General features: G+C 39.5%; 3 protein-coding genes across 3 annotated transcripts; all 3 read right to left on the reverse strand.

Annotated features, from left to right (window-relative positions):
* Positions 1-6,433: 6,433 nt before the first annotated feature.
* On the reverse strand, positions 6,434-6,890 carry LOC117557086 (histone H2B 1.2-like). The gene has a single exon (XM_034232768.1). It carries the CDS (start codon positions 6,880-6,882, stop codon positions 6,502-6,504), a length of 381 nt encoding a protein of 126 aa, XP_034088659.1. The 5' UTR covers positions 6,883-6,890; the 3' UTR covers positions 6,434-6,501.
* A 542-nt stretch (positions 6,891-7,432) lies between these two features.
* Positions 7,433-8,442, reverse strand: LOC117557085 (histone H2A). The gene has a single exon (XM_034232767.1). The coding sequence runs from the start codon at positions 8,430-8,432 to the stop codon at positions 8,049-8,051; it is 384 nt and encodes a 127-aa protein (XP_034088658.1). The 5' UTR covers positions 8,433-8,442; the 3' UTR covers positions 7,433-8,048.
* Positions 8,443-10,136: 1,694 nt separating this feature from the next.
* LOC117557084 (histone H4-like) lies at positions 10,137-10,551 on the reverse strand. Its single transcript, XM_034232766.1, has one exon. It carries the CDS (start codon positions 10,549-10,551, stop codon positions 10,213-10,215), a length of 339 nt encoding a protein of 112 aa, XP_034088657.1. The 3' UTR covers positions 10,137-10,212.
* Positions 10,552-12,647: the final 2,096 nt, after the last annotated feature.

Below are 12,647 nucleotides of genomic sequence, written 5' to 3' on the forward strand. Positions count from 1 at the left end.
GTTCACCCCCCTCCCCTCTGGCAGGAGGCTGTGCTCCATCAGGACCAAAACCTCTCTCCAGCAGGACCAGAACCTCTCTCCATCAGGACCAAAACCTCTCCATCAGGACCAACACCTGATGTTGGTCCATCAGGACCAACACATCTCTCCATCAGGACCAACACCTTTCTCCATCAGGACCAGAACCTCTCTCCATCAGGACCAAAACCTCTCTCCATCAGGACCAGAACCTCTCTCCATCAGGACCAAAACCTCTCTCCATCAGGACCAAAACCTCTCTCCATCAGGACCAGAACCTCTCTCCATCAGGACCAGAACCTCTCTCCATCAGGACCAAAACCTCTCTCCACCTCAACAAGGCCCCCCCCCCACACTTTACCTCAGCCACAACGCAGACTCTATGCATTACATATTGGAGATCACAGGATGGTAAATAATGCAATGTTTAAATATTGCTTACTGCACATATTTTATATTCTATAATTTATTTCATTCTATTTCGATGTAAATTACTGCTTTATTTTATTGCGATCTTATTATATTTTTATTACAGTGTTCTTAATATAGTTGGATGTGTACTTTTTTTTTATTTAGATGTTTTATTTGTATGTTTGCACCATGAACCTAGTAAAATTCCTCGTAACCTGGCAATAAACCCATTACTGATTCTGATCTGTTTGTCCTCTAGGTTGCACTGCCACGTCTACAGCAGCGCAGAATGGACAGAGGAAACATGATTGGGCCTCAAGTTTTTTGCAGCCAATATTCATTCTCCTACAAACTTGGGATAGGAGGGTGAGTGAACAAGTTATCCATTGGTTGGAACCTACATCCCCATTGTTAGACGTACTAAATCCTGCACACTGCTCCTTCAAATGGACAATGTGAACATATGTCGCCATTTTGCAATTTCTGTTATTTTCAGTTGAGAATGTTTCAAAGTACTCTTAAAAAATTAAACTTACTTTTTGTTTCTACTGTTTATAAGTATGGTGTTTAAATATTAAATGCTGTATTCATTATTTGTACTATAATTCTACAAATATTTTTATATTTAAAATTTTCAGAGTAATTGTTTCCTACTGAACATTTTGTGATGTCATTTTATTGAACCTGTTTGATTGGAAAATGTTAGAAAAAAGCTGTAAAATAACAGTATTCTAGCTGTAGAACTTTAGGTTCTGTATTTATTTTAGAGTTTGATCATACAAATCTAATAAAAAGTTTTTCTCATCAGAACTTTGTTTAAGTTATTTGAATGTAACATTTTAAGACAATGGATTTTGAAAAGAGAGTAAAGTTTCCACTAAAATCTTTAAGGACAATTTCTGTATATTAATTGCTTTTGCACTTTATTTCAGTTAAAGTATTTTTACTTTAATTTTATGGTTTTTGTTTGGCAGCCGCTGCTGCCAGTCATTTGACCGTTTTTTTACGATTTTTTTACCCGTAGAAGTATTAGTGCTGTACTTTTATTAAAGGTTATTGACTGTAAAAAGAGGAGATAAATCTGTAAAATTAGAGTATTTGCACGTTAAAGTATTAGTGCTGTACTTTTATTAAAGGTTGTTGACTGTAAAAAGAGGAGATACATCTGTAAAAGTACAGTATTGTCCTGTAAAATCTTAAAGGACAATTCCCGTAAATTAATGGCTTTTTCACTTTATTTCAGTTAAAGTATTTTACTTTTATTTAAGGGTTTTTGTTTGGCAGCCGCTGCTGCCAGTACTTTGACCGTTTTTTTATGAGTTTTTTTTTTACAGTCTACACTACTTCGACGTTAGCTTGTCTACATACTTGAGCATAGCCAATTTAAATTAACCTTAGATGCATACAGTTCTACCTACATAATAAAATATCTCTAAGTTACAAGGATGCAACCTTATTTTATCAACCTCAAACAGAAGCCGTTTGTGCAACAGTATTATCCCACTTAACACTTATCTATTTCGTTTTAACCTTTATATATACAGTCTATGATTTTAACTTGGAGGCTACGATTAGCATCGTTAGCACCGATGTAGCTACCACTCGCTTACACACTAAACCAAGCCTTAACATTTATTACGTAGCTGATTAAAATCATTAACACATAAATAAATACTCGATTTTCACTTACCGCAAAACCGCATGCATGCACCGTCTGTTTTAACCGCAGAGCGAGTCACAATAGTCCGATATATAAGCATGAAGAACAAACAACCACGGCCGGCTTCAAGTTGTGTTTCCTGGATGAACTGAGCAGGCTGAGTCCCTGTATCTAGCTTCACGGCCATGGCACCATATCACCCCCACCCTCATCCACCTACATTGGCTGCCGGTCAAGTCCCGGATTCAATACAAAACACTCATCCTCACGTACAAGTCCCTCCATACCCTCGCCCCCCAGTACTTATCGGACCTCCTCCATCCCTACACCCCTTCTCGGAGTCTGCGGTCCTCAGACACGGGCCTGCTCTCCATCCCCCGCTCTCGCCTCCGAACAGTTGCTGACAGGGCATTCAGTTTTGCGGCCCCCACCCTCTGGAATGCACTCCCTGCCGAGATCCGTAATGCTGCCTCCCTGGACATCTCCAAATCATCACTAAAAACACACCTGTTCACCTTGGCCTTCGGGCCCTAGCCCTTTTCTGGTCCCCCGGCTTCCTTTATTTATTTCTTTGGTTTGCCCGTTGATTGTCTGTTTGTTTTGTTTGTCCACCATGTACAGCGACCTTGGGTCCTTTGAAAGGCGCTATATAAATACCATTTATTATTATTATTATTATCATAACAGTGGCAGGCAGGCACTTGACAGAGCCGTCACTCAATGTGACCACGCCCTAATTTATGCAAACACTTTAAGACCTAATATAAATAAAAGGGTCGTGTTAGAAAACAATTCACTCACAGATCCATAATCATGAAGGTGGAATCTAACTATATCGATAACAAAATGTATGGAGCCAGGGGTAGAAACATGTTTATTTCTGCTGTAAAGTTGGGCATTTTAACATGGGGGTCTATGGAAATTGCTCCTTTCTGCAGCCAGTCCCTAGCGGCCAATATATGAACTGCAGTGTGTGGCACTTCCGTATTGGCTTCCTGGCTGTTCCCCAGAGTTTGCCGCTTGGTTGCCACACATGTGACTGCAGTGAGCCTCATCATGACTCAAGTGTGTCAAAGTGTATTTATAGCCAATATCACACACTTGTCTCAGTGGACTCGGTTAGTGCAGGATGTGAGAACAACCCCCTCTGTCCTTGGAGCCTCACATACTCCACTTTCTCCTGGTGGTGTTTTTACATCATTGTTAAATAATGTAATAACTGTAAATATTATATTAAAGCAGTTAAACATGAAATAAACAGCTGTGTACATGAATAATAATGAACTGCTGCAGAAGAGAGAAATAAAGTTCCTTTATTTGTGATTATATTCTATAAAATATGAAATCACAAACTTTTTATCTGGGTTTCCAAACAGTCTGTAAACCATCACATCAACTTGATGTCAGTCTTTCAGTTTGTGTGAACAGAGAGATCGAAATACCGATTCCTACAATCATATATAGATAAACGTTACTTAGTCGGCACTAAAGCACTTTGAGCACAGGTTTCCCTCAGACTTAATTTCAGTGGATACCCATTCAGTGTTTTTGCTGGAAGCAATCAAAGAGAAATGTCAGCTCAGAGTTTGAATAACATGCAGGTGCATTTGACCATTTCTTTACAAGACTTGATCCTGTTGTCATGCCGGTAAATAGCACTGGAGGGACCTTGGCTCCTACTTGCTCCATCCTTCTACAGGTGTATTTCTACAGATCTCACGAGACGCTTCATTGCACACAGGTCACCTCTTCATCTGTTATGTCTCTTGTATTTAACTCATCATTCATGTCTAGTTAGATTCAGATCCCCCTAGTTCAGTAACTAACTCTCTGATGTGAGACAAACCATATCTTTGTGTACAGTTTCCGTCGATCTGACTTTCTGAGCTGCAGAATAAATACACCGTATATCTGTTATTTATGCTGTCAATAAAATACAATGGGTCAAAAATCACTATCAACTAAACAAGAATTGCTGAAACGAAATTATAATGAATTCACCAACGCCATTTTATTTTTGTAAGAGCTTAAATATACAAACTCAAGGCCCGGGGGCCAAATCAGGTCCTTGGTGGATTTAATTTCGGCCCGCAGGATAATCTCTAATAACTATTAGATCTGGCCCTCCGGTATATCGCTCTCACACCTTCACTCCATCCTGAGGGTCTCCTCCGCTCAGAGCCTGAGCCCAAACATTGATGACCTTGCACCCGAGATGAGATGCCAAGTATCTGAACTAGCATCACAGAGCAGCACACTGAGTTCAATGGATGCTTCCTTCTGCACTTTCTCTCTCAGGACAACAGGCCATGTTTGGTTTCTCTGTGAGGGGAATAGTTTTGTTGAAGCTGTTGTTGGCCTGTGGGAAATGTACTCATAAGAAATGACTCTGGAAAAGCTGCAGATAGAGCCATAAGAAATGAATGCAATTGATTATTTAATGTTTAATGTTGTTTTTATAGGCAATCATTTAATCTTTGTTAGTTCCAGGTTTAATATGTGCAACAAGTTCATAACAATAACTTAACTCAGGGTCTGTGTATACCGTGTGCAACTGTTGACATGTCAAAAGCATTAACTGTGGGCTATACAGTATTTACACATTATATATTTTCTGTCTTCTTGTCTTTTTTCAATTGTAAATGTTATTCGGGGTTTTATTACATATTAAGGAACCTCTAATCATCAAACCTTTAGTATAAAGCCTGCGCGAATTAGATAAACAATATCTAAAATAAACTAAATGTGTTGGAGGATGATGTGGAGGCTGCAGCCTTGGCCCCGCCTCGCAGCCTTCCCGCTGTCCGTCCTCTCTTAGGTCCGCAGTGAATATCTAAACACTGCCGGTCAGACTGCTTGAGAGGTGTACACTATATAAAACGTAATATCTCTAAAACAGGACACTAACTTACAAAGAAGTATTTCACATTTCATCTTTTTGTTCACCGTTCCTTCTGTTAACCAAGATGAGTATTTTAATTCAATATATCAGACACCACGGTGGATTCTGGCAGCGTGTGTCCTGTGGGTATTGTCCTCAGTCATCTGGATTCATGTCTAATATGTTTGTAAGGCGCTTTGAACACTTGGGAAAGCCCCAAAGTAAATACCGTGAATTATTAATTAATGCTATCTTAATGTGTGCATATGTGTAAATGTGTCTGTTGATTGTGTTTAGGATATACATATTTTATACATATCTGTATTGTATAATTTTATTTTCTTATTCAGGATTGTTGGAAACGTCATTTTGATCTCTCTGTCTGTAAACACAAGCTGAGTAGGATTGACATTAAAGTTTACTTTGAATTTGAAAATATACATATATATACATTCTTTATGGACATTGTTGACTCTAAAAGTTGCCTTCTTATGTGACTGAGGCATCAAACCTTCTTGGTGGTAGAACTATTGAACTAAAGCAAAATACAGTCAAGTAATCCATAATGATCTGTTTGGTCACTTTGCCTTCATCACAACATTATGAACTTTATTTATTGGCATAGTAACAAACTATATTATGGCCTTTTATTATTTTAGTACCGTTTATAGCTTTACAGGAATGGAAGTTGATATGAAATGTTCTGTTGTCAGATTGTTATAGGAATGGTTCTTGGCGCGATTACCTTCACAATAATAATATCTGAGTTAATAAGTTTAAACCAACCAAATGAAAGGTTGAACTCCAACTCACCCTTTAAATCTCTATCCCACTGTTTTTCAGTCGGAGGGAAAGTTCCTATTTTAAACTATTAGTTTGTTCTCAAAACAGATTTTCTGAAGTGAACTTAACTTTGAATAAAAGTTAAATGTAATGGAATAGTTTTCCACAGTGTTGGCTTCCCAAATGTAATGAGAAATAACGTGAATTTCATCAACTATCTTACATAATTAAAGTTTAATTTGAGCCCGTCTTTTAAGACTTGGTGAGATTGTTGTGAAATTTAACAATTAATTTTTTGATAACTTTTTATATAAATGCAGGATTTTAGTAAATATTCACATTTGTGAGAGTACTTGATTATATTTCAGAATGTACTTGGATTGTTTTTTTAGTATTTGAGAGTTGTAAACAATGGGCATGAATGGAAACTATATATTTAGGATGCCATGTGAATAATATTTAGATATACTGAGATGGGACTTCTCCTCTGAGCTTTATGACTGTAAACAAAGCACAAGGCCCATTTGATAAAGGGTTTCCTTTCTAGAAAACCTTAATATTAGAACAGGAAGGGATCTTATAGTTGATCGAGTGGTGGGTGGCTCCTTCCAAGCACTCTGTATACAAGTGAGCAACATTAGTGTAATAAGTTAATTTCATTTCTGGTAGTTTCAGTAAATCAGGAGGAGCTCTCTGGATGGGTTGGGTGGCTCTCAAAAGAGCCGTTGTGTTGTCGGTCTATCAGGGTTTACTTGGAGCTGGTGTACTTGGTCACGGCCTTGGTGCCCTCAGACACGGCGTGCTTGGCCAGCTCTCCGGGCAGCAGCAGGCGGACAGCGGTCTGGATCTCCCTGGAGGTGATGGTGGAGCGCTTGTTGTAGTGAGCCAGACGGGAGGCCTCCCCGGCGATGCGCTCAAAGATGTCGCTCACGAAGCAGTTCATGATGCCCATGGCCTTGGAGGAGATGCCGGTGTCGGGGTGCACCTGCTTCATCACTTTGTACACGTAGATGGCGTAGCTCTCCTTCCTGGACTTCCTCCTCTTCTTGCCGGTCTTGCTGGCGGTCTTAGCGACGGCTTTCTTGGAGCCCTTCTTGGCCGCTTTGACGGGGGGTGCGTCTGCAGGCATGACTACACGTTGAGGTCTGATAGAGATAGCGAGAACTGAAGGCAGAGCGGTCTATTTATATCCACCGTATGCAAATATCCCTGCGCTGTTGCTCGCAAGGGATTGGTTGGGTACTGAGCATGCGCAAAGCAAATCACCCTTTGAGCATAGTTTTGGAGAATAGAAAACATCGTTTTTTAATTTTCAGGTAACTTTTTATATATTGGTAAGGACCCTGATATACGCTTAAAGTGACAAGTATTAAAGTCTATTACACATCTATATTAGCAGCAATATGAGCATCGTGAAAACATGAATAGATTTATATACACATTTGTATATATATATATATTTGTATTCCTCTGGATTGTAGGAATCAGTATTTCGATCTCTCTGTTCACACAAACTGAAAGACTGACATCAAGTTGATGTGATGGTTTACAGACTGTTTGGAAACCCAGATAAAAAGTTTGTGATTTCATATTTTATAGAATATAATCACAAATAAAGGAACTTTATTTCTCTCTTCTGCAGCAGTTTATTATTATTCATGTACACAGCTGTTTATTTCATGTTTAACTGCTTTAATATAATATTTACAGTTATTACATTATTTAACAATGATGTAAAAACACCACCAGGAGAAAGTGGAGTAAGTGAGGCTCCAAGGACAGAGGGGGTCGTTCTCACATCCTGCACTAACCGAGTCCACTGAGACAAGTGTGTGATATTGGGCTATAAATACACTTTGACACACTTGAGTCATGATGAGGCTCACTGCAGTCACATGTCTCTAAATACAGAAACATAGGCCTACCTGCAGATACTGTGCTTCATGTTATTTTCATATATTGTTGCACTGATCAAATACCTTTAGATTCCATGTTGACACACAGGTCAACTTGCAGGGGTCTGAAGTGTAATGAAAGTATCTACATCAGTTTACTTTAGTTCTAACAGCCTAGAAGAGAAACACTCAAAGGTGTACCTTCATTAGAGAATGTTTGATCTACAGTTGAGTGAATAAGCAGTTAAACTCACATTACACATTAGGGTAGTGGAAACTACGAAACATATTCAAAGATTAGATCAATATAAAAAAGTGTTTGATGAAGGAAAGCTCTCTGGACAGAAGTGTGTGGCTCTTAAAAGAGCCTTTGGTGTTTATTGAAGCGGGTTCAGGGTGTTCACTTCTTGGCAGCCTTCTCGGTCTTCTTGGGCAGCAGCACAGCCTGGATGTTGGGCAGCACGCCTCCCTGAGCGATGGTCACTCCTCCCAGCAGCTTGTTCAGCTCCTCGTCGTTGCGGACGGCGAGCTGCAGGTGGCGGGGGATGATCCGGGTCTTCTTGTTGTCCCGGGCGGCGTTTCCAGCCAGCTCCAGGATCTCAGCGGTCAGGTACTCCAGCACAGCGGCCAGGTACACCGGGGCTCCGGCACCGACACGGTGGGCGTAGTTACCCTTCCTCAGATGCCTGTGGACACGGCCGACGGGGAACTGGAGCCCGGCCCGGGAGGAGCGGGTCTTAGCCTTGGCTCGGGCCTTTCCTCCGGTTTTGCCTCTTCCTGACATATTTGCTTTCTCGGGTCTCCAACGAAGTGTGGCTCTCTGCCACAGCGGCTCTTTATATCCACCTGCTGCTCTCTGATTGGCCATCAGCGAACGTATCTACGATCGTCCAATCAGAAGGGAGCTCATCTTAAGACATATTTCCTGCTGGTACAATTATGTATCCTCTCTGTCAGATGAGCAACGTGTGAAGTTCGACCTCTATAAACAGTATATATTTTACAATATGGGATAACGTGAGAGTTCAGGCTACAGACGCAGGCCCTTCAGCGTGTACAAAAGAAGGAGCTACAGCCTAAGGAATATACATATATTATTAATACCACACTGTATGAAGTACTGAACTACGAGTAAACATGTTCCTTCAAGTGTTTACATTATCATCAAAAGGTAGATGAAGAGTGTTATATATTTACATGTAATATCACTTACAAATTAGTACTACCTGTACTACTAATAGCATACATGATGTAAGAGCAGCATGTTGTAGAACTATCTGATTTGGCCAGAACAATAAAATATAATGATACTTAGCAAATAATAGGGATTTTTACCACTTTAAGTGTTTTCGTTAAAAGGTTTTACATTTATGATTATGATTCTATGACAAAGCATTACATGCAGCTCCAACTGTACTTAATGAGATCAGGCCAACATAAAGCAAAGTTATCTTCAAGAGTTCATATTTATTTATGTGTTTTCTTTTAAAAACAGAATTGTTATAGCATGACTTAAACAACATTATTCTATCAGCTCTTCGATTTTGCTTTTCAGAAAAAAACGGACCTTCCCACCGTTCATTAATTATATTAGTGGTGTACCTAAAAACCTATAGGCAAATAATGCACATAATGTACATACAGACTGACTGCCTAATCATATTCACAGTGTTTGACATAGTTGGTGTTAAGAATAATTAATGTCATCATACATAGGATGGAGTAAATATAAAAATAGCTAGTTTGTTAGTTGTGTGTTAGTATGTGAACACTACAGCTAATGCAAAGTGTGCAGACCTACATTGGGAGAATAAACTGAAGTCAAAGAAGTGAAAAATGGGAAAATCAAAATACCAATTATAAAACAAGAATTAACATCGTTAAACATTCATACAAGGAAAGATCCTTCTCTTGGCAAACATCCCCCCCCACCCACAGATAATGTGTTCACTTGGTGAGGGGCACAACGAGGGGGGTTACTAAACGCTATCATTGAAAGCATGGAGGCTTAGGAGCCATCACCTGGTGTTAAACTCAGAATGACTTTTGTTACAAATGAAATAAATCCTCCTCCACTTTAGACAGATGTACTTTATTGATCCCAATTTGGCAAATGTGTTCCTCACAGAAGCAGCAGTGCTTTCATAATGAAAATACTTAAGTGGAATACAGAGAAAAACTATTAATACAGTGTTATATCCAACAAACAATAGAAAATATGATATAGAAAAGATTCGAAATACTACAGGAGCGCATTATATACATATAGGATGGTATATCATTTACAGAAACCCGTGATAGGGAGGAACTCAATCTGCTCATGTGGCAGTGAGTTATCTGACAGTTAGATGACCCACTGCCGGAGAGCCAGAGCTGAGCTGTTACTAAGTGTTGTGGCTGTTCACAGGAATATACAACTATAATCATAAATCACATCAAATGTTTTATGTTAATCATTCAATCAATTTACATTTGTATCCACCAATAAACTAAATCAGGAATGTTCTGTGTTAGAGAAGTGGGTGGCTCTTAAAAGAGCCTTTGGTCGGTGGGTCAGCAGCTGCTTATCCCCCGAAGCCGTACAGGGTGCGGCCCTGCCTCTTCAGAGCGTACACCACATCCATGGCGGTCACCGTCTTCCTCTTGGCGTGCTCGGTGTAGGTGACGGCATCACGGATCACGTTCTCCAGGAACACCTTCAGCACACCGCGGGTCTCCTCGTAGATCAGACCGGAGATACGCTTCACTCCGCCGCGGCGAGCCAGACGGCGGATGGCGGGCTTGGTGATGCCCTGGATGTTATCACGGAGCACTTTGCGGTGCCCCTTAGCGCCTCCTTTGCCGAGTCCCTTGTCTCCTTTTCCTCGTTGGTTATGAATACCAAATATGAATGTTGGCACCATGAGAAGCGGCCGGGTTTATTTCGAGTCCGCGGACGTGTTAGAGGTCAGTGGGCGGGCCAACAAAGAGCAGCGCTTATATACTTATGTTTTTAATATAACCGTTTTTCCTTCCACTTTTAAATGTAATTAATGTATTGTAATCAATACTTTGCGTCTTCCTGCGTTAAGTCGTATCAGAGGTAAGATTTACATAATCATTTAAATTAAGATTATCTTTAACAAATAGGTTTCTCTGCAAAACAAATCCCTCTTCGGAGTTCATTTCAGCCAATAGATGCTGTAGTCATTATGATGAGACGTTTTCTCCAAATAAAGATGTATTATGTTAAAAGAATGACAACATAATATACTATATGAAAATAATGGAGTAGATCTCACAGAATTCTCTAAACATTTTCCTTTAGTTTATGAGCAACCTTCCTTGTTCATTTGTTTCCTAGATCAATACTTTACATAAACATTGGAATAAAAGTATTATTTAACGGTTGTGATGTGATATTTTAATCTGCTGTAATGTTGTAACTTCCAACACATTGTTGAACACAAGATGGCAGCAGTAAACAACACCACTGCTGTGAGGAATACTTCCATCAACCTGTAGAGCACAGGAAAACAGATTTTACAATCCACCAGTGATTTTAATAACCAGTGAAAAATGTATAATGTGTTATTAAAACAAAACCTAACACTGAACCATTAATTGTAGACATTTAAATGCAGAAATGTTTACGACACAGAGAACACAGAGACGTCCACTGCTCAGGAAGCAAAACCGATTTCAACGCTGATTCTAAAAAACATGGTTTTATTGACCTTGGTCTATGTTATCATCAATCAATCAAGTGTCTTGTTGCAAATGAACAGGTTGGCAGGACGGCTCTGTTGTGATTAGTCGACTGCCCTTCCCTTACCCTATAAAAATACTCCTTTTTATTATCGTTATATTTTTGACTTACTATCTACCTATTAGATTTGTTTATGTGCACCACCAGACACCAAAGCAAAACACTTGATTCTGATCACGTACAATGTGTTGGAGCGCTAGCCAGTAGCATCGCCAGTGTTCCTTAGTGATGTCACTTTGTTCAGGAAGTAAACAAAGGAGTCCAATGGAGGACTTCCTAAAAATCGTTTTACAGTAATATGTCCTTTTTAAGCTTCTACTTAATACTTTTTACTGAACTATAAATATCTGACAGCTCTAGTGTCACTTTTATATATGTTTTCATTTTTGTTAAATATTATCTTGACAAAGTTCTCTGCATAGCTACTGTAGCTAAATGTGCTAAGCTAACAGAAGTTGTTGGAAGTGTTTCGTTCTTTCTTCTTCTTGTTGTACTCGCATGCAGACTGTGTCAAGGTGAGCAGCAACAGCCAGCGTAACCATAAAAACCTCCAGCGTTTACAACCCGCCGCCATCATCAAACTTTCCATAAAGTCGAGTTTTATGGACGTTAGTCGGTTAATGGTTTACAGGAAGGCAGGTGACAGGGGGAAACAGAAACAAGATGGACACACAATCGTCCTTATCTCTTCTTTTGAAATGTTCCTTTTTTTCTAACCTCTTCAAAAGAACATACGGCTGAAACCCAAAGCCAGGCCCGATACGACTTGGCGTAATCGTTTACGTTTCTTTTAACACAACGTGTTCCCAGAGGAGGGAAAATAACTCTTACGTACCAGAGAGTAGGAATACTCTGTTACAGTAAAAGCATTCAAAATGTTCCTCAAGTGAAAGTAGAAAAGTATTCTCATCTAAATATAGTGAAAGACAGTAAAAGTAGTCGTTGTGCAGATTGGTCCATTTCAGAATAATATATATGATGTGTTTTATAATGATTGATCATGAAAGTGTTCTCAAAGCTGGTGAAGGTGCAGCTAGTCTGAATGACTTTGTATACTGCAGGGTAGCTGGTGGATTTACTCCAGGTGGAACTAAAGTCTGATTCAACACTTCATAATAATAATACATTTTATTTGGGGGGCGCCTTTCATAGCACCCAAGGACACCTTACAGGGCATAGGGGTAAAACAAGACAAACAACTTGATTATATTTCACATCACTCATCCAGATCTGTAAAAACTAAAGGTATTA

The sequence above is a fragment of the Gymnodraco acuticeps genome, unplaced genomic scaffold (assembly GCF_902827175.1).
Source record: "Gymnodraco acuticeps unplaced genomic scaffold, fGymAcu1.1, whole genome shotgun sequence".
Taxonomy (NCBI): Eukaryota; Metazoa; Chordata; class Actinopteri; order Perciformes; family Bathydraconidae; genus Gymnodraco; species Gymnodraco acuticeps.